A 25172-nucleotide genomic window follows, 5' to 3' on the forward strand; every position below is an offset into this window, starting at 1 on the left:
TTTCCCCCTTAAAGCTTGAAGAAGAAAAAAGTCCCACTTTCCATGCCCTCTTCCTGTTGCCCGCTACTCTTCCCTGGAGGAAACCCATCTTATTTTAATGCCACTGAAACCTCAGAGGATCTGGTCCCAATTAAATGACTTTTCTTGCAGATGCTTTGGTGAGCACTAAATGCTTGAGACCTGGCGATCCTGCGCTAGAGAGCCTGCTAGGGGGTGGGGGCGGAGAAAAAAAGCAGGGAAGGGGAACACAGGACCCCAAATGGGACAAGGTTGGCTGCGGATGGTGTAGAGGGTGCCAGTGGAGGGGGACTGCAGAGGGTGGCACGCAGCAGGGACCGGCCCATAGGGAGCAGGGTCGTGGTCGGGATGGGGGCAGAGTAGTTTCCCACCCTCCTTGCCCGTGTGAAATTCGAGTTCATTCCCGCCCATATCGTGGCTTCGCTGGACTCCCTGTGAAAGCGGCCCTGCCCCGCCCCCTCGGGTGGGCTTCGAGGATCTTGGCAGGGAACCGAGGTTGGGCAGAAGCTGGAGCTCAGGCCCGGTCGGGGAGCTCGGGCAAGACAAGAAGGCGAGGCGGGCGCCCCCTCCCCCGGCCGGCCCTCCGAGCGGGCATGTTCGTGTTCCTGTCCTGGCGCCCTCGCCTCCCGCTCCAGACGCATGTGACTCAGCCCCGCCGGCCTTGCCAAGCCGTCTAGACCCGAGCATCTCCCCGCGGAGGGGGCGATCCCGCCCGCCGCCGTTTCCTTTGCCGCCGCCTGGGCGGCTGCGCTCCGCGCACGTGCAGCTGCGCGCGCCCCCGCCCGCCACCTCCCGCGAGCCGCGTGCACGCGCAGCCGCTCTCCCACCCCCTCGCCCCCACCCCCGTCCCCGCCTGGCCCAGTGCATCCACTGCAAACAGGCAGTGCGAGGGCAGAAGCGGGAAACCCAAAGGTCCCCAGGGCCCCAGACCATCCCTCCCATTTTTGGGGCCCGGGGCAGGAGGACAAAGATGGACCGCTGGGTCACTGCCTCCCTGCCAGCCAGACTCTGTCCCCCCCGCCGCTACAACTGCCTCTGGCCTCGAAGCAAGAGTCGCCCTGGGTCGCAGGCCCTGCCCTCTTGCAGGAGCCTGTGGCCTGGGGGACAGGGCGGGGCAGGTGATGGTAGCACCTCTAGGCCCACAGGAGGCGATGGTGATGGCGATGGTGGTACCATGCCGACTGTGCTGGCTGCCGGATGTGCTCTTGGAGGAGCTAGTGGCCTGGGGGCAGGACGGGGCAGATGAGGCCCCTCAACTGCAGGATGTGAAGGTGGGGCTCTAAAGCAGGAGGCCCAGCATAGGGACTAGAAGTGACAGGAAGAGGAAGCCAAGGTCCCAAGGTAGCCTCTCCATTCTCATATGCCAGTAGACTCCAAAGATGAACACAGAGGCCTAGGAGGAGAACGTTCTAGAGTCGAGTCTTCAGGCAGCTCCCAGGTTGACAGTGTGGTCCCTGCAGAGCTAGGGCCACAAGCCGCGGGACTCCCCCAAGCTTACAGCCACTTCCTTGTCTCATTTGCAAGACCCCCACCCCTGCTTTCATGTTCGCCACCTCTTCCCCCATCTGCGAGGATAGGGCTGGGTTTCGGGTGGGCTCCTGGTTGGCGCAGATGGTGTGGGCTGCCTGCAAGGCCTGGGTACTGAGCCTGCATGCCAGGATGAGGGGTGGATGGGTGACCAACAGCTCAGCCTCGCAGCTTAGCAGCAGAGAGGTCCCAGGAAGAGAGGGAAGAGATGAGGAGAAGGAAGAAGGAGAGGAGAACAGGAGGGGGAGGGAGAGGAGGGGAGGTAGAGGCAGCCCCCTGGCTTTGCCTTGCCTGCGGAGAGCCTCACACTCAGACCGTCCTGAGCCTGACCTCATTACTCTGTCACATTTCTCCCTCAAACCCAATGCCAGGGCTCGTGACTTACTTCTCCCATGGGTGTGATCAGTTTCTCATCTTAGACCCGAACTCTCCCCCAGAACATCTCACATGCACACACGCACACACACACACACACACACACACACTTGCCTTGTCTTCAACAGCTTGCCTTTGGTACTCTCCACCCTTACTAAGGAACTTTAGTTCCTTAGGTGATGGAGGACACTTCAGTCCCTCAAAGGCTCCTCCCCAGGTTCCCTGGTTCAGGACCAGGAGTCGAAGTGGCCCCGTGGAGCAAGGCCTTCTAGGGCTTTAGCTCCGACAGCATTCCAGGACCTAGGCGCCTCCAGGTGGGGTGGCTCCCCCTCAGATCTAACTCCGGCCCCTGCCAGAAGCAGACCTGCCTCTGCAGAGAGGGAAGTGCTTGGACTTTGGCTTCCTTTGATTCGTGGTGTCTTTGGGGGATGGGTTGGGGGGCCTGGTTGATTCCCGCTGCACCCTGGGGTCTGCCCTAAAGGTCACATGAAGAGCAGGGCCCAGATGCTCTGAGGACTTTTCAATACCCTCCACAGGTCAGGGAGGCTGCCCGCTTGGTGAGCTCAACTGCTTGGCCATACATCTCTGGGCCCACCACACAAACTGAGAGGCCTCAAATGCCACCAGCATCTGCCAGCCCATCTCTGGCACAGCGGGGCCAGTGCCTGTCAACCGGTCTCATTTTCCAACCTGTTTTCCAAGCACTGACACAGCTGAGGCCCTGCTGGGACGCATGGCCAACTTTCCTCCATGACCAGGACTCCCCAGCTTCCCTGCCACATCCACAGCTTTCCCCCAACATCCTTCCTCCAGGTCAATGGGTCCTTCAGCCACATTTTTGCCCCCTGACCCACCCAGGCCTCCCTCACAGAACCCGGGGTCTGTGGGCTGGAATGCCCCTTAGAGATGTGTCCCCTCCCTCCCCCATGGTAGGACTCAACCCTCCACATACCCGCCCACCCACCTCCCTGGGCTTGGAGACCTCCTAGGACCGGGAGCTCCCTCCCTCTCCTGGCAGCCACCTGGTGTTCAGACAGTGCTTTCTGGGAGGAGTGCTTTCTTGCATTGAGCTTGAGTCTACATTTCTAGAAGCTTCTACCTCTGGGCCCCTTCTTTCCCCATTCCTGAGAGGCCCAGCAGCCTCTCTGTTCCCTCCCCAGCCTCCAGCTTTTCCAGAGGAAGATGCCTGGGAGGTGCTATGATTCCGGTGGCGGGCGGTGGGTGGCTGGTGGTGGGGTGGTGTGGGCAGGGAAGCTGCAGCCTGCTGCTGAGTCTTCAGTGACCATCTCCATGGACTGAGGGCTGGCCAACAGGCTCTCCATGCAGGGGGATGGTCTCCATAACCTCTCAAGATGGTCTTCGCCTCTCAAGGCCCTGCCAGTTCCTTGGGGTCCCGTAGACTGAACTGCTGAGGTTGGGGAGGCCTGTTTAGCACACTGGTTCCATGGAGCTGGGTGGAGGAGGGAGATTTTCTTCCAGAGTACACAGGAGCTGGTTTCTTCCCGGTCCTCAGGAGCAGAGGATATGGGGAGGGTTGGGGGAGGCTGCCACACTGCCGTGGTTTCTTTCTCCAAATTCCCCAGTCCTAGGAAAGATCCACAGAAAAACCCACAAGAATTTGAATGTCTGAGCTGGGGCTGTGATTGAAATGAAATTTTCTAAAAAGAAAGAAAGAAAAACAAAAACAAAAAAGAGGGGAAAAAAAAGTTTAAAAAAAAATATCCCAAAGGCCCTGACAGCCCTCAGCTTCCAGAAGGGCCTGAGGCAGCAGCCACGTGGAAGGGCAGAGAGCGACCTTGAGGCACTTCGCTGGACCTGTGTCGGGGCCTCCCAGGCTGAGGTCCCTTCCTGTGACCTCCCGGACTTCTGCCTGCTCCCTCCTCCCAGGACAGAGCGAAGTCCCCTCCTGTCACTTGGATGACTGCAGTTGGCTCCCAGCAGGTCCCTGGGTCTCCCTGACTCTAGACTTGCCCCCTGATCCCACCTTCCAGGAGACGGCAGGGCAGGGCACGGAGGAGGGACAGACGGGCGGCAGCTGCCTGCTGCTGTCTCCTGGCTACTGGGCACAAGCCACCCTCCAACTCCTTCCTGCCTTGTCCAATCAGCAGGTCCCAGGGTAAGGGGCATTCAGTGAGCTGGGGGCTTTGCAGGTTTGGGGGAGGAGGGACTCACATATTTCATTGCAGACACATTGAGTCTGAGGGGCCTGAGGGATGCAGAAAAATTTGTTAAGTAGACAGGATAGGAAGGAGCCACAGATAACCCCAGGAGCCGTGAAGGGAGCGGGGTCCAGCATATATTGTCATAGTGCTTTGCATGCGCCGGGCACTTTCCCAGGGATTCCATAGGAATTATTACCGCCTGCCATCCTCATTAGCAACCCATTGGGGAAAGTGCTCTTATTAGCTCCATTAGGTGAGGGCAAAGAGGCACAGAGAGGTTAGGTAAGTGGTTCAAAGGCCTATAGCTGGTGAGTGACAAGAAATTTCCCTCTAACTATAGCGTGAGCATGGTGAAGAGAAGACAGAGCCCCGTGCTGGGAGAGGAACACTTCAGTCCCAGTTCCATTCTGCACCCAAGGCTCCCCTTGGTCCTCCTGGGAACCAGAGTCCCCCTTAGTGGTGGCCCAGGAGAACCCGATAAAGGCAGGAGCGCCCCCTCCTGGAAGAGTCTCGCTTCGACGCGTCATCACTCCCGGCCGGCAGCAGGGGCGACGCCAGCAAGGCCAGCGACCGAGAGCCAGCTTGGCCCGTTCGCCCCGCCCCCTTCCCGGTGTCCGCCCCGCCCCCTTCCCCGTGTCCGCTCCGCCCGCTTCCCGGTGTCCGCCCCGCCCGCTTCCCTGTGGTCCTGCCCCTGGGTGGTGCCGGGGCGAGGGTGGGAGCCCGGGGCCCGCGCCGGCGGAGCCGCCGCCCAATGGGAAGTGTCGGTGGGGTAGCGGGTGGGCGCAGGCGGGTGGGCGGGAAGAACACTGGAACTTGATTGGCGGTCGTGCCGGCCAGTGAGACCAGGGCGTAGGCGGGGCGCGGCTCGGAGCGCGAAACATGGCGGGGAAGGAGGCTGGCTTCGGCCGCGGCGGCGACGACTACTCAGAGGACGAGGGCGACAGCAGCGTGTTCAGGGCGGCTGTGGAGGTGTTCGGGAAGTTGAAGGTGCCGCTGGCCCAGAAAGCCACTCCAGGGCAGGGGACCGGGGAGGGCCCTGCCCGAGGCCCGGGCGGGCTTGCTGCGGAAGTCCGCTGCGCCACGCGGCCACCGTCGCCAGTTCCGGCTGCGCCCTGTTCCCCCGCAACAGGGGGTGCTTGTGGATGATTCATCTTTGCTCTTTGGGGTGCCCCAGGCCTTCGCTCTTGCTGTCTCCACGGCCTGTGCCTGGTAGTTGGGGCCAGCACCGCCTGTGGAACTGCAGTACCCGGGCTGGGCGCTCGGAGCAAGTGCAGACACAGAGGACGCAGGCCTGGCCTTAGGGATCTTGCGGAGTCTCGGGGGACATATGGGCAGAGCCTCGTGCCACTCTGTCAAGTCAGCGAGACTAGGGCTTGGTGTCAGATGCCGGGGGTGATAGCTTCCAGAAGCCCTCTACAGCCCCACAGGACAGAGCCCTCACTGCAACAGTGAGGAAAACTGGCCTACGAGGTCAGGGAGCTGTCCCAGGTCCCCTCGGCCCGCTCGCTGCTCCCCCCAGCCACTCCCCCATCCTGTCCACGACTGGCTCAGTGGCCCCTCTTCCTCTCCCCTCTCCCTCAGTCCCGAAACCTAGGACCCTCTCTTAAGTCTTAGCCTCAGGCGTTGCTCCTAGGTCCTGCTGCCACAAGAGCCCAGAGTGGGAGTACTTGAAAGAGGTGGGGTCTGCATGCCGCGGGAGATGTGGGGTTAAGAATGCGGGAACTTGAACTCTTGGCAAAATGGCAGGACACGGGTAAAGGAAAGGGTCATGGGAGCTTGCAGATGTACACTGAGGGCTGGGCGCGGTGGCCCGCGCCTGTAATCCCGCCACTTTGGGAGGCTGAAGTGGGCAGGTTACCTGAGGTCAGGAGTTTGACACCAGCCTGGCCAACGTGGTGAAACCCCGTCTCTATTAAAAATACAAAAATTGTCCAGGCATGGTGGCACGTGCTTGTAATCCCCCGGCTACTCTGGGGGCTGAGGCAGGAGAATCACTGGAACCCAGGAGGTGGAGGCTGCAGTGAGCCGAGATCATGCCACAGCACTCCATCCAGCCTGGGTGACAGAGTGAGACTCCGTCTCAAAAAAGTAAATAAATAAATAAAATAAAATGATGTACACTGGGACCTTCAGTGAATGTTGCTTTCCTTTTCCTTGCTTAGGACCTAAACTGCCCCTTCCTTGAGGGTCTGTATATCACAGAGCCAAAGACAATTCAGGAACTGCTGTGCAGCCCCTCAAAGTACCGCTTGGAGATCCTAGAGTGGATGTGTACCCGGTAATGCATCGGTTTCTTCCTCTTCCCACCTGGGGTGTGCGTGGGCGCCACCCAGCCCCACCTGGGGAAGATGGGGTTTGTGGTTACTGTGAGTAGCTGTCTTCCCAGAGGGCTCCACCTGCTAGCCTGGACGGCTTGTCTGGCAGCCACTGCTGGCCCTGGAGGGACCAGCCCCTGGCCTGGGAACCTGGGAGCCTGGGAGGTGAGGCAGGACTGGAGATGACTGGGTGGAGTGTGAGGGTCTTGAGCGAGCTCCCAGGAGGAGGCTTTTGTGGGAGGGGGCGCAAATTTGCCTGACTCAGGTGGAAGCTGGGGGCACTCGGGGAACTGCGGTCACCTGCTGGCCAGAGAGGGACGGGTAGGAGGCCAAAGCCATGCCCCTCAGGTGCTTCTACAGGTTGAATGTCCCATATCCAAAATGTCTGGGGGTCGCAAGTGTTTCAGATTTCGATTTCTTCGGATTTTGGAATATTTGCATTATACTGGTTGAGCGTCCCTAATGTGAAAATCCGAAATCTCAAATGCTCCAATGAGCATCTCTTTTAGCGTCATATCAGCGATCAAAAAGTTTAGGATTTTGGAGCATTTCAGATTTTCAGATTAGGGGTATTCAACCTGTAGTACTTCTGTAAGTACCAGAAACCTAATCCTTTGAAAAAGCCGCCAGGGAGCATATGATGATGTTGTCTGATTTCGGGCTGGCAAGAATTCCTTAGGTGTTTTGAGAGTCCTACAAGAGAAGCGGATGGATGGGAGTTTTCCTGTGAATTTCCCATTGCCTTTCTTTGTATGTGACTGTACCCTGTCAGTCCCATTTAGGGCCGCCTTTCCATATCCTTTCAGTAGAACCTGGAAGCTGCACCTAGTGTTGGTCCTTGGTGTGGGTTGGGGCAGAGCTCATGGAGCCCCCTGGATTGTGGAGGTCAAGGCCCTGTGGGTTTCCTTGGGGCTTCCAAGGCCTCCAGCACTTTCTGTTCCTGCTCTGCCCCCTGCTGTGATGGTGCGGTGACTTGAATGATAGCCTTTACTGAGTCTGGCTACTTGGGCTTCTGCAGTGTGGATTTTGAGTGTGTTCAAGGTTTACTGTGCCTGGCCTTGCACAGTGCTGGGTGAGTGCCCTCTTCTTTGAGCCTTGTGCTCAGAGACGTTTCTGGCAATCCCGCTGTCAGAGCCCAGCCTGCTGGCCTCCACCTTCCTTCCCCAACCCCACTTGCACAGAACCCGCGGTTATCTTAATAAGTCACAGAGGCGAGTGGTGCTGTGGAGGCAGCCAAGCCCAGCTCGATCTCTGTTGCAGTCCTGGGGCAAGTGTGGCCTCTTCAGGGAACAGCCACCAGCCCTTTCCCACCACACAAGTCAGCAGGCTCCTAGAGTGATGGCAGTGGTGAGGTGTAGCCAGACTCCGGCAGCCTGGTGGAAAGCGCCTCCTTCGTTATGAAAGGCTGCTGTGGCGGCAGGCGCCTGGGGCTCCCTGGTAAGAGCCTGTGGCCCCAGTGGCTGGAGGGATGTTTCTGGGCCTCAGTGTCATACTGGGCTTGAGGCTTGGGGCTTGGGGCTGGGGTTGCAGTGCTTGGGCTGTGCTCCCCTGAAGGAGGAGACCCAGAGGAAGGCTGAACTGTGTGTCACCTGCGGCGCGTGTCTGGGTGTTCTGGGACTTCCTACCTTCCAAGCGCTGTGCGTGTGGATCTGGTTTTGCCCACCAGATGGCTTTTAAGGTGTCATGCTTCTGAGCGGCCCCTGTGTGCTGCAGTCAAAGCCAGGCCTTCACTGTGCCCAAGGTGATGAGCCTCGATTGTGACCACAGACTCGCAGCAGGAGCCCGCACATGGCTGAAAGCAGGCCTCACAAGCCTTTTCTGCAGAGGGCCAGGTGCTCCACCCTGGAGCAGTTGATGCTGACCCAAGTGAGGCTGGGGAGGGTGCCAGGAGCCCGGGGCCAGCCCTCAAAACCTACCCGCGCCGCCATTTCGAGAAAGAGCCCCGAGTGCTGGCGGCTTCCCTCTGTGCCTCTGCTGCAGCCATCTTTTTTTTTTTTTGGTCTTGAGAAGAATTTTCATTTCAGTATCCAGAATCACATTTCCGAGGTAAACTTCCTGGAATATTCTTTCCCTAATAATTCATGGAAATGAAATCCATGTGACACAGAAGTAACCATTTTAAAGTGAGCTGTTCCGTGGCATTGAGCACATACACAGGAATTCACTTTCTCCAGCGCGTGCAGAAGGCCCAGGGGGATTTTCTGGCCGTCTCCAGCCTGACCAGCTCTGCTATTTCCCTGCAGGGTCTGGCCCTCACTGCAGGACAGGTTCAGCTCACTGAAAGGGGTCCCAACAGAGGTGAAGATCCAAGGTAGGTGGAATCTTGGTCTATTCTGAGCTTGTTCACAGCCTCCTTATTGAGTTATGGTGCATGTTCCATTGGACCGACGTTTTCTTTTAGGTGGTGCACGTGGTGTGGATGTTGCTAGAGCCTTCTTGAACCCCACCCTTTCCTAGGCATGGCAGGTGGGAGAACTCCTCTCTCAGGGACCTAGAGCACATCAGTCCCTGCAGCGCTGGTGGCCAGAGACAGAGATTCTTGCCGATGCCAGCAGTGGTTCCGTCTTCCTGTGTCAGTGGTGTGTGACACGCTGTCTACAGGTGGCATTTCTAGGGGCGCCTGTTGCTCTCCAGCGGGGCTTGCCTTATAACCTCTTTTCCATCATTTCTTGGTAGAAACTGTACTTAACCTGGTAATGAATGTTAGATAAAGGCGAGCAAAATTGTAGTCCCCAAGTTGGTGGCTAACTTTTCACCTTCATGGTGATCTCTCTAGAAGTTGGTGGAATGTCAAAGATCAAATTTTTCATGGGCCTATGTCTATTCTGGCCACTCCAGGGTAGATAAACTGGACCCTGGAGTCCTGATCACTGCCCCAGCTGGCATTGCCACATGAGTTATCTGGGGCCAGTTCTCCCTGTACTGAGGTGGGCCAGAAGAATGAGGTGTTTTAGAGCAGCCAGTGGGCAGACCTGGGCCACACAGAGGCACTGCCCTTCTCCCCGGAGCTGCCATGTCTGGTACAGTCCAGATTCTCTGACCCACACCAACACATGTGCGACCTAGCCCAGCCTTAGCCCTGACACCGCCACTCCCAGCCTGTTTTCTCTCCTGTCAAGTGGGGATGAAACCCAGTCTTGCCTACCTCACGGGAATACACTGAGTGTCAGACTTGTCAGAGTGCAGGTGGGAGAGACCAGGACCAGTAGGGCGTGAGGATAGTTCAGGAATTCATCCGACAAATGGTTAAGGAGCACCCACCACATGCGAGGTACTATTTCTGGTCCTGGGGTACAGCAGTGAGTTCCACTGCCCTCGTGGCGCTTGCATGCTAGCAGGGAGAGACAGGTGTGAGAGGGTAGGAGAATTGTCCACGCATCCGCCAGCGAGAAGCACTGGGAACAGCCAGCTGAGGGCTGAGGGATCCTGCAGGGCTTGGGGGAAGGGTGGTGCTGTTGACATAAGACGGCAGGAGGGGCGGAAGCCAGCGTGGCATGTGTGGAGAGGAAGAGCATGTGCACAGGGCCCCAGGTGGGCTGTGCCTGGCAGCTTGGAGGCACAACAAGGAGGCTGGTGTAGCTGGAGTGCAGGGGAGGGCAAGGAGTGAGGTTGGGAGGGGACGGGCCAAATCAGGCCAGGCCGTGTGGGTCAAGGAAGGCCGAGTTCTGCTGTTGGCTGTAACGAGACCCCTGGCCCACTGTGCTGGGAATAGGGCGCCCGGGGAAGAGGCAGGGAGAACGGCGCGGGGCTCTTGCAGCGAGTGGTCCAGGTGAAAGTTTGGAGGGGAATGCAGGAGGCAGCGCTGGCCAGATCCTGGATTTATAGGGTTGGCTGGACTCGCTGAGAGGAAGAGAGGGGTCAGGGAGGACTTGAGGATGTGGGGTTAAGGGCGGTGGTGGAACAGGCTTGCCTAGGCGTGCAGTTGGCATTTGTGTGGTGGTCCTGGGGTTACTGAGTGCTTCCCCACAGAGACTCTGCTTACTTCCTGCAACAGACCCTCCAGGGCTAGGTGGAGGGACAGGTCTGGCATCAGCCCCAGGCTTTATGGCTCCAAGTTACTCAGAAAAATGCCCTGGGCATCCTGGCAGATGTGGCTGGACAATCTGCAGTGTGCACGGCACCAGATTCCCCATGCATGAAATGCAACAAGGCCTGCCACCCGCAGGGCTGCCGGCAGTGTGGTAGCAGATGATGGCACGAAGGTTCTTTAGGACATAGCCCGATGGGAGCAGTGATTCCATTTGCTTTGGCCTTGTGAGGTTTTGGAGAGGGTGGCACACAGTGTACTATAGAGGTTCCCTGACCCCTGTCCACTCCTCAGGCAGCTGCTGGCTTCTGCTCAAAGCCAGAGTGAGTGACCCCATACCTGGGAGAGCACTGGGTACAACTCCTGATTTTCAGACAAGGAAGCTGATGCCCAGAGAGGGGTGGGGCCACTCAGCAAGAGGCAGCGCCGGCATCTGGGTGCCTTCCACCTGCCTCCTGGCTCACACTGGTCTCCTGTACTGAGTCTGGCCTGTAGGTACTGGGCTTCCCGGGTGTCTTCTGTTCGCTGCTGTCTGGGCAGGTGCCTGCCGTGATGGGCTCTTTGTGTTTCAACAGAAATGACGAAGCTGAGCCATGAGCTGATGCTGTGTGCGCCAGATGACCAGGAACTCCTCAAGGTAAGGGGGCCCCTGTCTGCTCTGCAGATGACACGCACACTTTCTGCCCTGGGCAGGGAACCTCGTGGTGCCGGCTGACGTGGGAGAATTTTCCTCCCCTAGTGCCTTTGAAGTTCCTCAGGCCCTGGGGCTGGCTGAGTGCTCGGGCAGGCTGCTTCTCTAGGCATCCCTGGGGCCAGAACTGCTGGAATTCTCTTGGGTAGACCCTGGTTGTCCTTGGAGCACAGGGGAGAGGGCAGCTGTGCAGGTAGGGGCAGATCTCTGGCTTCTGATGACCAGTGGGATGGAGAGTGTCCTGTCCTTGGTTGATGACTTCATTCTTCATTCATCCCGGCGCCTGGCTCCCAAGCCCTTGTGGCCTGAGAGTTTCTCCCGAGGTCCCTCATCTACCCCGCGGTAGGTCAAAGAAACCCCAGCACCCACCTTATCGTTTCTAAATTTTGAAATAATTGTTTTCACTCGATGATTATGAGTAACGCTACTATGAACATTCTTGCATGTGTTTTTTGACTGAACAGGTTTTCTTTTTTTTAATGTCTGAAGAGATTTATTCACGTGACCAATGGCCTATGACATAGTCCCAGGAGGTCCTGAGAACACGTGCCCAAGGTGGTCACTTATGCAGTGGCACACTGCATAAGATGTCAATGGATACATGTGAGATGCACATTGGCTGTTTGAACACGTGTTTTCAGTCCTCTTGGGTGTATAGCTAGGAGTGGAATTGCTGGGTCACAGGATCACTCTGTGCTTAACTTTTTGAGGAGCCACCAAACTGTTTTCCAGTGTGGCGGCACCATCTTCCTTTTCCAGCAGCAGTGCGGGAGAGCTCCAGTTTCTCCTCATCCTCACGGGCACTCACTGGCATCCGTCTTGTTGATTCTAGCCACCCTGCTCGGTGTGGGGTGGTATCTCATTATGGTTTTGATTTGCATTTCCCTATGACCGATGATATGGAGTGTCTTTTTGTGAGCTTGTTGGCCATTTCTGTATACACTTTGGAAACATTTCCATATTCATGTCCTTTGCCCACTTATTAATTGGATCACTTGCCCAGTGAAGTCTTTTTTTCTTTTTTTTTTTAATTAATAGACTTAATATTTTAGGGTAGTTTTAGGTTCACAGCAAAATTAAGCAGAAAGCACAGAGAGTCCCCACAGGCCCCGTGCCCCACACATACATAGCCTCTCCCGCCATGGACACCCTGCACACGGTGGCTCCTTTGTCACAGTCCATGAACCAGCATGGACACATTGTCACCCAAAGTCCATATCCAGTGAGTCTTCTCTCCTGTGGTTGAGAGTCCGTGGTTCTTCACGTGCCAAGTAGTTCTCTGGACATTTTACCTATTACTTTGGCTCTGGGAGAATGTATTCTCCACACAATTTATATTTGTATAAATATTTGTGCTTTAGCAGGCACTTGACCTGCTTAGGTTTAAGCAGCAAGTTCAGCTGCCTCCCGCCTCTTGCCTGCGGTTCCTTCCAGCATCAGCTCTGTTTCTGCAGCCTTTGCATGGCTCTTCGGGTCCCCCCTGTGTGTGCGCCACCCAGTGGTCAACCTGGGAGTCTTTGCTGGGCTCATCAAGATCAGAGCCACTCATGCACAGGTGGGCCTGAGGCCAGGCATTATAGATTTGTGGGGTCACTTTCTTGAGCTGTTTCCTCTCCACTGTCTCTTCAATACTTTCTAGTTCCCTGGGGCTCCCTTTTTCTGTTCTCCAGACATAAACCACCCACTTCCGTGACGGTGGTGGCACGGCCAGCCCCCTGCCAGTCTGCAGGAGAACTCAGAATCCTGGTGTTCCTCCCTGACCCACGTGCTGCCATTCGCTTCTCAGAGCGTGCCAGCACCTGCCCCGTGCTTTCTGCCCAGCCACGGGAGCGCTGTGCTTGCTTTATATTTCCACATTGGCATTGTGGCAAAATGCACTTTACATAAAATCTACCATGTCAGCCATGAAAAACAATTTCCTAACAGGCCCTGTGGGAGCTCGCTGCTTCTTCTTTTTTTTTTTTTTTAAATTTAAAAAATTATGGTAAAATACACATCACCTCAATTGTACCACGTTCACTATTTTTAAGTGTGCGGTCCAGGAGCATAAGCACATTCACGGTGCTGTGCAGCCATCACCATCATCCAGCCGCAGAACTTGTTCATCTTCCCAAACTGAAACTTCGTCCTCAATTTTTAAGCGGTGTTATAGCATACAATTTAGTGGTCTTTAGTACATTCACAATGTTGTATGACCACCGCCTGTATCCAGTTCCACATTTTCATCACCCCGAAAAGACCCTGAACCACTGAGTAGCCACTCCCCATTCCCCACAGGCCGTGGCAGCCACTGAGTTACCATCTGTCTGTATGTCATTGGAGTGGAGTGCTGGAATATGTGGCCTTGGGTGCCTGGCTTCCTCACTGAGCACAAGGTTTTCAAGGTTTGTCTATGTTGCAGCAGCACGTAGCAGGATTGCATTCCTTGTTATGGATAAACAAAGGAATTGGAGAATTCTGTTGGCATTATTGAGACCTGGGAGTTGAAGGAGGGAGAAAGGAGATACAGATTTAAGATCATTAGGTAGGGTCAACCCTTGTAGTCCTGAGTTTTAATTGGGAATATCTGCATGAGCCCCCAGGCTTCAAGCGATCCTCCCACTTCAGCCCTCTGAGTAGCTGGGGTCACAGGCATACACCACCACACTCCGCTAATTTTTAAAATTTTTGTAGAGACAGGGTCTTGCCATGTTGCCCAAGCTGGTCTCGAACTCCTGGGCTCAGGCGATCCTCCCACTTTAGCCTCCCAAAGTGCTGGGATGACAGGCGTGAGCCACTGTGCCCATCCTCTTAATGTATTCTTACCTTAAGGAACATGTATGTATTTCCTTATCTTATGCCCTGAAAATGCCTAGAACGATGACATCCCGGCTGTAACACAGGCGGAAACACAGAGAGCAGCAGTCACCCAAGACTTGGGTCATGTCCGAGGAACTCAGGAGCCAACTAGCAGTAGTCAGAGAGGGGCCAGTGGGAGCCTCCTAAGCATAGGGGTTGCAGTAGACAGGCACACTCCACGTACGCCCAAATCCAGGTGTTCATAATGATGTTTTATGAAGTCATCAATTTGACACTAAAAACATAAGTGACAAAAGAAAAAGCAGATCAATTGGACTTAATTAAAATGAAACACTTTGGTCCACCAAAGGACACCATGAAGAAAGTGAAGAGACAGAAAAACCTACAGAATGGGGGAAAATAGTTGTAAATCACATGACTGATGAGGGACTTGTATCCCAAATCTTTTAGCAACCCTTACAACTCAATAAGAAAGACAGAAAACCCAGTTCAAAACTGGACAAAGTGTCTGAATAGACATTTCTCCAAAGAAGATGAACAAATGGCCAAGAAGCAGATGCAAACATGGCCAGCATCACTGGCCATTAGAGCAACACAAAGCAAAACCATCATGAGATGCCACTACACACACACTAGGATGGCTAGAATCAAAAAAGGAAGGAGGCCGGGCCTGGTGGCTCATGCCTGTAATCCCAGCACTTTGGGAGGCCAAGGCAGGAGGATCACTTGAGCTCAGGAGTTTAAGACCAGCCCGGACAACATCGTAAGACCCCGTCTCTACAGAAAGTAAAAAATTAGCTAGATGTGATGGCACACCCCTGTAGTCCCAGCTACTTGGGAAGCTGAGGCGGGAGGATCACAGAGAGCCTAGGAGTTCAAGGCTTCAGTGAGCTATGATGGTGCCATTGCACTCCAGCCTGAGCAACAGAGCAAGACCCTGTTGCTTAAGAAATAAAAGGAAAATCCCAGTGCTGACCAGGATGAGGAGAGATTGGAACCCTCCTGCATTGCTATAGGAATATAAAGTGGTGCAGCTGCTGTGGAAAAGTCTGTCAGTTCCTGAAAGATGGCAACACAGTTACCCCGTGGCCCAGCAGTTCCAGTCCCAGCTGTCCACCCAGGAGAAGTGAAAATACACATGCACACAAAATCCTATACCTGAGCGTCCATAGAAGTGTTACTCTTAATGGCCCGAAAGTGGAAAGAGCCCAGATGTCCATCAACTAGTGAATGTATAAACTAACTAGCAATAAAAAGGAAATCAACCGTTGATCTGCACTAGGACACACGTGATCCTCGCCAGCCTCATGCTTGGTTGTGTACGATTCCATTGCTGTGTAGCATCTAGATAGGCCAGGTCAGTGCTGTGGGGACGTGGCAGCCCGCTGCCCCCAGATCACCTTGGAGCACATGATTGTGGCCAGCACCACCATGCAGGCAGTGAGCCCTCCCAGTGCTATCACCCCTGTCCTGGGTGCCCTGAGCTTCTCGCACCTGTGCTCCTGAATCTGCCTCAGTTGGATGTCATGGTGATGCCCAGTCTCTATGCTATTGACAGTGTTGCCAATTTTACCTTATCATTGCCCCCGCCTGCCATACACTGTTCTGAGGAATGCACCAGAACGGACTGGCTCAGCCAGCCGCTCTGGCAGCTTCACCAAGCCCCCCAAGGAGCATTTGCATGACAAGTTGGCACTGAAGGCACAGGCCACAGTGAAAGGGCCGAGGCACTCCTGGTGGCATTTCATACCCCATGGAGTTGACCCTTTTGACGTGGTTAGGATGTTCAGAGCTCAAGAAGTGGGTCTGGATGGGGGCTTTCTGGAGCAGGCATAGCCTCTCAGGTCCTGGAAGTCCTCAGCGAACCTCTTCCCTTTTCTGGAAGGAGGAGAAAGCTGTGCTTCTGGAAGCCTTGAGCTCCTGGCTGGGTGGCTCCCATGGGCATCTCACTCACCTTTCCGGCGAGTGGGGCACTAAGTCAGCCCCTCAGGAGCTGCTGCTCCTGGAACCTGGGCCTTCCATGCTGGAACGCCAGTCCCCTGGCTGGAAAGCAGGCCACCGCTCAGCCCCATCCTGTCAGCTTCATCTGTTCCCAGCGGGGACGGCAATCCTTGGAGGAGAACAGGCCTTGTCCTGGAGGTGTCCCTGTGGGCTGTGTTCTGTCACAGCAGACCCTGCTGTGTGCTGCCCGCCCACCCAGCAAGCCATGCTGTCAGCTGCACGACAGACACACGCTCTCATAGGTTTCCGCAGTGCTTGGCCCATTCCGGCATGTGGTCCCAGCATCATTACAGCCCAAGGCAGGGAGCACTCGCTAGTCCAAGACATTGCCGGGCAGGCACAGAGTCGCTGATGGGCCAGACCCCTCCTTTCCACTGGCTCCTGGCAGGGGTGGCATGTGGGGGCAGGGGCACTGGGGACAGCTGGTATTGGCCTGGCTTAGGGGGAGCCACTGAATGCCTGTGGCCTTCCTTGCCCAGGGCTGTGCCTGCGCCCAGAAGCAGCTGCACTTCATGGACCAGTTGCTTGATGCCATCCGGAACCTGACCGTTGGGTGCTCCAGTTGCTCGAGGTAAAGGTGTGGATGGCCCAGGTGGGCAGTATTCACGGGCTTCTCTTGGTCCTAGTTCTAGAGCTTTTAGGGGCTGGGGTGTCACTCCCCTTCTGATGCTGGCTGAGGTGGGACACCCCCCTTGGGAATCTGGCTGGCCAGTCGGGCCAGGCAGCGTACGGGCAAGGGGCGTCTGTGTCCCAAGGGTGCTGGCTGCTGCCCAAGGCCCTGGGGGTGAGTGAAGGTGGGATGTGGGACTCAGAGCAGACGGGCCAGGCACAGAGGAGGGTGAGCACCTAGGGTGCCCCATGGGTGGGTGGGTAGGCGGACAAAAATGGAGGAGCCAGGGCAGACAGGTGGGGCAGGATTCCGCACGGTGGGGCTGGTCCTGGCCTCTGTGCCTAGCCCCGATGTGCCTCTGGGGCCTTCCTTGTGGGGCTGAGAGCCTGCTGGGCCAGTGCTCTGGCCTGTGACGGTGTGGCCCTGGGGGCTGCCTTTGCAGCCTGATGGAGCACTTCGAGGACACCAGGGAGAAGAACGAGGCCTTGCTGGGGGAGCTCTTCTCCAGCCCCCACCTGCAGATGCTCCTGAATCCAGAGTGCGACCCATGGCCCCTGGACATGCAGTCCCTCCTCAACAAGCAGAGTGATGACTGGCAGTGGTATGTGCTCCTGGAGGCCTTGGCAGCAGCACCCTGGCCTGCTATCCCAGCCCCAGGCTGCTTGGTTCTGTTACTGCAGACAACCCTGGCAGCAGTGAGTTGCAGGTGTCCCCTTTCTCTTCCTGCAGGGCCAGTGCCTCTGCCAAGTCCGAGGAGGAGGAGAAGCTGGCGGAGCTGGCCAGGCAGCTGCAGGAGAGCGCTGCCAAGTTGCATGCGCTTAGAACGGAGGTAAGGGTGCTAGCTCCTGGGAGGGGGAGCTTGGAGGCAAGGCCCTGCTTTGTGACCTCCTTCAGCATGTGAGGCTTAAGTGAGGTTGCTTGTGCACTGGGCCTGACATGTTCTAGAATACTGTGGTGCTCAGTCCATGGGGAGGTGAGAGGTGGGTGCCGTGGCTGGGGGAAGGGATCAGCCTCAGGTATTGGGCGGTGCCCATGCCTGAGCACATTGCCATGTGCCTTGCCGCACGTGGTCCTCCTGGCAGCCCTTGACCTGGCCTCTGTTTGATTGTGGAGGAGACTGGGGCCCACGGGAGAGTGAGTGACGGGGCTGAGGCTGGGAGCCAGAAGGTCTTGCCCTGGCTTGAGTTGCTCGGTACAGCTTCCCTGTCTCCCTGTTTCTGGAAGCTTTCTTCCTCACCCTGATTGTGCAGTGTCTGAGGTGAGGGCTGGTGGCAGCCTGGCTGGCAGGCAGGGCAGCCTCAAGGGACTCTGCCTCTGGCTTTGCAGTACTTTGCACAACACAAGCAAGGGGCCGCTGCGGGCGCAGCCGACGTGAGCACCCTAGACCAGAAGCTGCGTCTGGTCACCTCCGACTTCCACCAGCTAATCTTGGCTTTCCTCCAAGTCTATGACGATGAGCTGGGCGAGTGCTGCCAGCGCCCAGGCCCTGACCTTCACCCGTGCGGCCCCATCATCCAGGCCACGCACCAGAATCTGACTTCCTACAGCCAAGTAAGGGTCCCCTTCCCCTCCCCTCTAACTGCCCCCCTCCCCTGTTCACTCAGAGCTTATATCCTGCTTGGGCTCAGGGGCCTCAGTAGTCCCTGACAAGGGACCACAGGGCGGGACCAGGGGCTGGGAGGGGCTGAGCTGGGCTGGGCTCCCTGCGGGCCAGTGGCGTGGCAGGGCTCTGGGCCCCTCAGTGGGCTGGGGCAGGTTCTACTTCTGGTCTGTGGACCTGCCCATCTCAGCGCCTGCCTGTCTGCCCATGAGACTGCTCAGACAGGACGGGAGGAAGCAGGCTCATCAATGTTTGCTTGTTTTGTTGTTCCACATGTGAGATCCCCAGAGGCCAACCTAAAAGGCCGGCTTTAGTTATGATGACTACAGTTGTTATATGCGCAACTCTGCCCTTGGCTCAAGGATTCCGTGATGTTTATTTTGTTTTTTTAACCGAGAGGCTCCAAGCCTTCCAACCTCTAACTGGCTGGTCCTGTGAGACTCCTCGATCAGGGATGGTGAGGCCAAAGGCCTCTCCTGTCCATTTTTCTTGGGACATTTATTTTCCCACCTTGCCAGTTGCTGGGACTGGGAGGACATGCAGTGCTGGCTGGCATGTCCCTAGGCATCGAGGGTTGCTAGAGTGACATGATAGTGTGGCATCCCCGCTGGGTCAGGAAGAGGGGACTCAGGTCTGAGAACTCTGATTGGTGACTTTCCCGCTGGGAGTTCTGTCCCTTACCCTTGACTGTCTTTTGGGTGAGTGCCACCTGATCGTTGTGAACGGGGGTGGGAAGCAGGAGATGCCATCGCTAGGTGAGACTAGTGGCATTTAGTGCCCGGTTGCTGGCTTGCTCCCTCCCTCCCCGCCAGCTGCTGCAAGTGGTCGTGGCAGTTGCTGACACCTCTGCGAAAACTGTGGAGACGGTGAAGAAGCAGCAAGGCAAGCAGATCTGCTGGGGCGGCAGCAGCTCCGTCATGAGTCTAGGTATGTGGCCACCCTCCTGGTCCTCTGCCTGGGGCTGCCCCATGTGCGGGCTCCCTTTTCTGTGCTCCACTAACCCTGGAGGAGCATTTGGGGACCGGCCCCTTCTTTTGTTTTTCATTTTCTAATGCATGTTTTCCTTCACTTGAAAAAATGCTTTCAGTGGATTATCAAATGAAAACACTCATCTTAGAAAATTGAGGTAACCCAGTAATAGAAAATGTGAAGCAAATGATAGCAAATGCCTGAATGGAATAGTATTTGGCAATTAAAAATGTTACTTGGGCCAGGCATGGTGGCTCATGCCTGTAATCCCAGCACTTTGGGAAGCGGAGGAGGATGGACCACTTTGAGCCTAGGAGTTTGAGATCAGCCTGGGCAACATGGCAAAACTGCATTTCTACTAAATTACAGAAACTAGCTGGGCATGGTGGCATGCACCTGCAGTCTCAGCTATGTGGGAGGCTGAGGTGGGAGGATCACTTGAGCCCACGGGAGGGAAGTTGCAGTGAGCCGAGATCACGCCACTGTGCTCCAGCCTGGGTGACAAACCCTGTCTTTAAAAAAAAAAAAAAAAGAAAGTTAAGGAAAATGGGAAAATGCTTATAATGAGGGCCATCTTCCCAGAGTTGATTTTTGCATATGGAGTGAGGTGTGGGGGTCTAGTTTCCTTGTATCCTATATGGATACACATTTGTTGCAGCACCATTGACTGGAAATCACTCTTTCTCTCATTGATCTACAATACCATCACTCTTGTTAATTATTAAGTATCTATACGTTATGTGTGGGTTTCTGGGTTCTCCTCTGTTCTGTTCATTCCTTTTTTTTTTTTTTGCTATCCCTGCACTAATACCACATTTCAGGGGGCTAGAAAATAAAATAAACAGCAAAATAAACTCAAAGAAAGAAGGTAAAGCCAGTTTTCTACCTCTTCTAATTTATTTTTTAAATAACAGATCTACTGAATTCAAATTCATATAACATAAAATCTGCCCTTTTAAAAGTGTACAATTTCATGGTCTTTAGGATATTCACAGAGTTGTGTAACCATCCTCTCATCACCATCTGAGTCCAGAACATTTTTATCACCCCCAGAAGAAACCCCACATGATTAGCAGCCAATCCCCATCCCTCCCTAGCCTCAACTCCTGGCAACCACTGTCATAGAAATGCTGTCTGTCTCTGTGGGTTTGCCTGTGCTGGACATTTCCTATAAATGGAATAACAATGTGTGGTCTTTTGTGTCTGGTGTCTTTCACTGAGCATAAAGTTTTGTAAAGGTTATCCACGTAGTTCATTCCTTTTCATGGTTGAATAATATTTGATTATCTGGATATACTACATTTTGTTGTAGTTTGTAGACGTGGGTTTCTACTTTTTGGCTATGTACATTGTAAGTCTTTGTGTGAACATATTTTTCTTTTTCTTTTTCTTTCTTTTTTTTTGGAGATGGAGTCTCACTCTGTCACCCAGGCTGGAGTGCAGTGGTGCAATCTCAGCTCATTGCAACCTCCACCTCCTGGATTGAAGTGATTCCGCCTCAGCCTCCCGAGTAGCTGGGATTACAGGCACCCACCACCACGCCTGACTAATTTTTGTATTTTTAAGTAGAGATGGGGTTTTGCCATGTTGGCCAGGCTGGTCTCAAACTGCTGACCTCAGGTGATCCATCTGTGTTGGCCTCCCAAAGTACTAGGATTATAGGCATGAGCCACCGCGCCCAGCCTCTTTAACTCTGTTTTTTAAAGTTATTTTTTAAGTGGTTGCCTTTAGAATTACAGTTAGCATCCTAACTGAAAACAGTCTAGTACCAAATTAATTTCAGTAGTATACAAAAACTTTTTCCTATTAAAGCAAAATACGTTAGTGTTAGGTATTTTTGGGTATACCATTTTAATTCCCTTGTTGTTTCTTTAACACTTTTTTAAAAAGTTATTTTTAAGCGGTTACCCTTAGAATTGCATTTAGCATCCTAACTGAAAACAGTATATTACCAAACTAATTTCAATTGTATACAAAAACTTTGCTCATTAGAATGAAGCTGTATTAAATGTGTACATTTGTGCACATTTTCATATTTATCAATGTTGTTACCTTTATTGGAGTTCTTTATTTCCTCATGTGAATTTGTGTTACTGTCTAGTGTCCTTTCATGTCAGCCTGGAGGCCTACCTTTAGTATTTCCTGTAGGGAAGGCTCACTAGTGATGAACTCCCTCATTTTTTATCTGGGAATGTCTTCATTTCTCCTTCATCTTTGAAGGATAGTTTTGCTGAATATAGAATTCTTTTGTACTTTGAATGTGTCATTTCAGTGTCCTCTGGCTGCCAAAGCTTCTGATGTAAAGCCAGCTGGTATATGATGAGTCTCTTCACTTTCTTTTCAAAATTCTGTTGGTCCCTGGCTTTGGACACTTTGATTATAATGTGTCTTCGTGTGAATCACTGTGAATTTATTACATTGGGAGCTTTTTGAGCTCTGTAGATGTGTCATTCATGTTTTTCAACAACACTCAGCCAGGCAGTTGACAGCTGTTTCTCCTTCACGTCTTGCTTGCTCAGAACCTCAAGGTCAGCCAGAGGTGAGAGCTCAGGGCTTTCTCAGGTCTCTCTCTCTCTGGGATTTTCACAGCGCGGCACACACACATGGTCTTTCAGATTCCCAGGACTGTGCCAGAGCTTTACAGAGCTTTTGTGGACCTCTGATTCTTCAGGCCCTCCTTCTGAGCTTCTTGTTTAGTCTCTTGTTTGCCCCGGCTATTATGCACTGCCTCAGGCAGCAGCAGCTAAAGCATTTGCTGTAAATGTTTTCCACTGTTGCACCCCCAAGTAGTGGTTTAAAGTCCATAGCCTCTGAACCCTCGTTTTCGAGACTGTCTTTGAATGAACCCTCCAGCCAGCTGTCTCCTTGGAGAGCCAGGCTTCTCACTGCTCTTGGCCTTGGCACATATCTGCCCCGTGTATACCAGGCCCTGAGGAGTCTCTTCTTGCCGATTGAGCTGCAACAGAACCCTCCACTTTAAAATTTATTATAGCGTTTATCCTAATCACCACTGTCACTATGACTCTCTCCCCAGTTTTTATAATTGCTGTTAGTAAACTGCTTATAATCTATGCCATCATTCTTATAATGATAATTGGTATTCTTAACAGTGTGCCATCTCACCTGTGACTGTGGCACCATAGGACTGGTGGCAGGTCTTGCCTTTCAGAAAAGCCCTTTATCGCTTCTTGGCTAAGATCAAGTGTAGTGTCTGTTCTTACCAGAAGGGCACCCTTTGCGTCCAGGCTGTGTGAACTGGGCAGTGCATTGTGTACAGGGAAGTGTCTGTTCACCCTCGAGCCCCATCCACTTCGGGGGTCTGGAGAGACGCCAGGGGAGCAGGCCCAGGGCGGGCATTGGCCTCTCTTGGGGCTCTCAACTCAGCTCTCATCAGTTCAGTATCCTGATTTGGTTTGAGATGAATTCTTAGTGTCTGGACACACCAGAGAAAGGGTCAGCATCAAATCCACGCCAAAGGCCACTCGGGACGGTTCTTTACTTGTCCTGTTTCCCATCTGACCCCTTGAGGGCCCTGGTCTCAGTGGCCCTCCTCCCACTGTGGAAGGCCTGTGTTTCTGTGCTGTTTCCCGTCCCAGCAATCTGCATGCCCGCAGCCAGGCTCTGTTGGAGGTGTGGCACCACCTATGAAGTGAGGATCAGCTGGTGTGACTTCTGGGCTCTTGCCGGGGGCGTGGCCTGTTGTGAGTTGGGAGGGCCTTGGCACTGTGGGTCAGCACCACCCACCAGGAGTCACCCCCCAGGCTTCCTGAAACCTCACTGCCATGAAAACATCAATGTATTTGGAAACCGAAGCAATACTGTCAGTGCAAGAATAGGGCAGGAGAGTTGAGGGTACCAACAATGGAGAGATGCCACCGACCCTGGAAGTGGTGACGGGCTCAGCGGGCAAGGAAGGCGGCAGCCGAGAGGACAGCCCAAGGGGCAGCGGGGTGCCGGGGATGGGGCAGTGGCGAGCAGATGGAAGCAGAGGGCACAGGTGAAGCAGGTCTGGAGAGGGCCACCTGCATGGGGTAGTGGCCCCCGGCGAGACCCTAGCCTGTTCTTCTGTGAAGAAAATGATGGAAATGAATAAGCAAACCAGCTCCCAAGCCGCTGGCCTGGCCCCCACAGAGCCTGAGCGGCTCCTAGCTTGGCTCTTGATGTGGCTGATGTGACTGATGTGGCTGGCGGCAGCCCGGGTGAAGCCTACCTTTTCGCAGCCTCTGAGGGTCCATGGGGCAAGAGCTGACCCCTGCCTCACCTCTGTGGAACTCCTCCAAACTGTCCTCCGGAGAGATACCCCACAGGCAATGGCTCCACCACAGCGGACCAGGGGGAGCGGCAGCTACCGAGATCCTCTCCCCAGCCGCGGCGGCTCGAAAAGCAGCCCCATGCAGGAGAGAAGAAAGCCCTGGATGAGCAGGAAATCTGACCCAAAGGACTTTCCGACACTATTGAATACACTTAGTGCGACTTCCAGACGTGCCTGGACAGCTGTGAAAACCCAGCCACAAGGAGACTAGAAACGAAATGAGGCTGGGATCTCTAAGAAGAGAGAAAAGAGACAGAAAAACCAGCACAAAGATCAGCGTCGTGCAGGCCCCAGCCAGGCACAGGGTCTCCAGGAAAGGGGGCAGGGGAGATGGAGGGCAGGGCTCCGGAGGAGGCGGGCACACAGAACAAGCCAGGTGAGTGCAGGTGCTGAGCACAGGGCGGGTGGGACCCACCTCCTGTCATCTGGAGTACAGGGGCCAAGGGCTGGGGCCAAAGCTTCGGGAGAGACAACCTGTGGCCTCAGGAGCAGCCAGGATGCCTTACAAGCACTGAGGGCCCTGCACACCCGGCCTTGGGCTCTGGACCCTGCCAAGCTCTGCACCAAGAGTGAGGGCAGAGCAGGAAGGCTGGGATGGAGGTCTAGACGATTTGATAAGGGCAGATGCCACACGAGGGACACAGTCTGGAGCCTAGGAAAACAGTCTAGAGCAGTGCGCATTGCGGCAGGAAGCCCCTTAGCTGGGACGCCACTGGAAGCTGATGGCTAGTGGAGAGGGTCCTGAGGCAATTCCAGGCGGGCTGAGCACATTCCCCAGCTCAGTGTCACCCTGAGGCACACCCCATGATTCTTGAGCTTCAGAGTCACCCTCGGGATGGGCAGAGGATGACAAATTCAGGGTTCACAGCACCTAATGTCAATGCTAATGACCTCAACATGTAAAAGGCAAAGTGTAGCTGACAGTGGGGCCACGGATGGGGAGCGGACAGGCAGGGCAGGTGAGGGGCTGTGTTGTCGTCCTCTGTCTGCTGGGGGAGGGGGATGATGGCCATGGTCTAGGGTTGGCGACTGAGAGGCAGATGTGGTTATGGCAGATAAGGTGTGGTGCAGTCACCACGCCCGCCACCTGGCTGGGCAGCCAAGGCCTTAGGGCTGTCTGTGATTGGGTTTGTTGTGTGTGCAGTTATCCATCTGGTTAATACTGAACGTGCCACTGAAGTCAGGACAGTCCCTGCCTCCTCACTGTGTGCCATATGCTGCCCCTGGAACTCTGGGGGCAGGGGGCAGGTAGGCGGGGGCACAGCTGGGTCAGCAGACCCTGGCCTGGGTCTCGGAACTGTGCTGCGGTTGGTGTGACCCAGCCCAGGGCTCCCAAGCTGCTGGCCTGGCCCCCACAGAGCTTGAGCAGCTCCCAGTTCGGCAGTGCCTGTCCCTTCCCTGCCGTGCTGGTGGTAGCTGGGGCTCAAGGAGGATCAGCTGAGGACATGTGCCTTGGGCAGCGGGCAGGAGGCACCTCGCCTCTTGCGCCAGGCTCGCTTTCCTGTTGGTTTCTTTCCTCTGCAGCTACCAAGATGAATGAACTAATGGAGAAATACAAAGTCTTCAGTGATGGCCCACGCAAAAGCACAGGATAGTGGGGGCAGGAAGCCCTCTCCCAAGATCGAGTTGGCCGAGGATGGATGATTGTGGCAGCAGAAGCCGTTGCAGCCCCACGTTGTGCTCTAGGCAGGGACCTTTGGCCCCTTTGGGGACAGAGAGACAAGATGGGTGGTTTGATTTGGACACAAAGAAAGCCTCGGTTTCTA

At 54.8% G+C, this 25172-nt stretch overlaps 1 protein-coding gene across 3 annotated transcripts; it reads left to right on the top strand.

Moving 5' to 3' along the window:
* The first annotated feature begins 4888 nt into the window (after positions 1–4888).
* On the top strand, positions 4889–25172 carry HAUS7 (HAUS augmin like complex subunit 7). Of its 3 annotated transcripts, none has more exons than XM_021933074.1 (10): positions 4889–5069; positions 6245–6360; positions 8641–8708; positions 11000–11061; positions 16395–16486; positions 16968–17126; positions 17255–17354; positions 17852–18076; positions 18938–19052; positions 24898–25172. In XM_021933074.1, exons 1-10 carry the CDS (start codon positions 4962–4964, stop codon positions 24999–25001), a joined length of 1149 nt encoding a protein of 382 aa, XP_021788766.1. In that variant the 5' UTR covers positions 4889–4961; the 3' UTR covers positions 25002–25172. The 3 variants fall into 3 exon arrangements, with proteins under 3 accessions (XP_021788766.1, XP_021788767.1, XP_009196748.2); XM_021933075.1 differs by having other exon boundaries at positions 24931–25172; XM_009198484.4 differs by lacking the exon at positions 24898–25172 and having other exon boundaries at positions 18938–19425.

This window comes from Papio anubis, chromosome X (assembly GCF_008728515.1).
Source record: "Papio anubis isolate 15944 chromosome X, Panubis1.0, whole genome shotgun sequence".
NCBI lineage: Eukaryota > Metazoa > Chordata > Mammalia > Primates > Cercopithecidae > Papio > Papio anubis.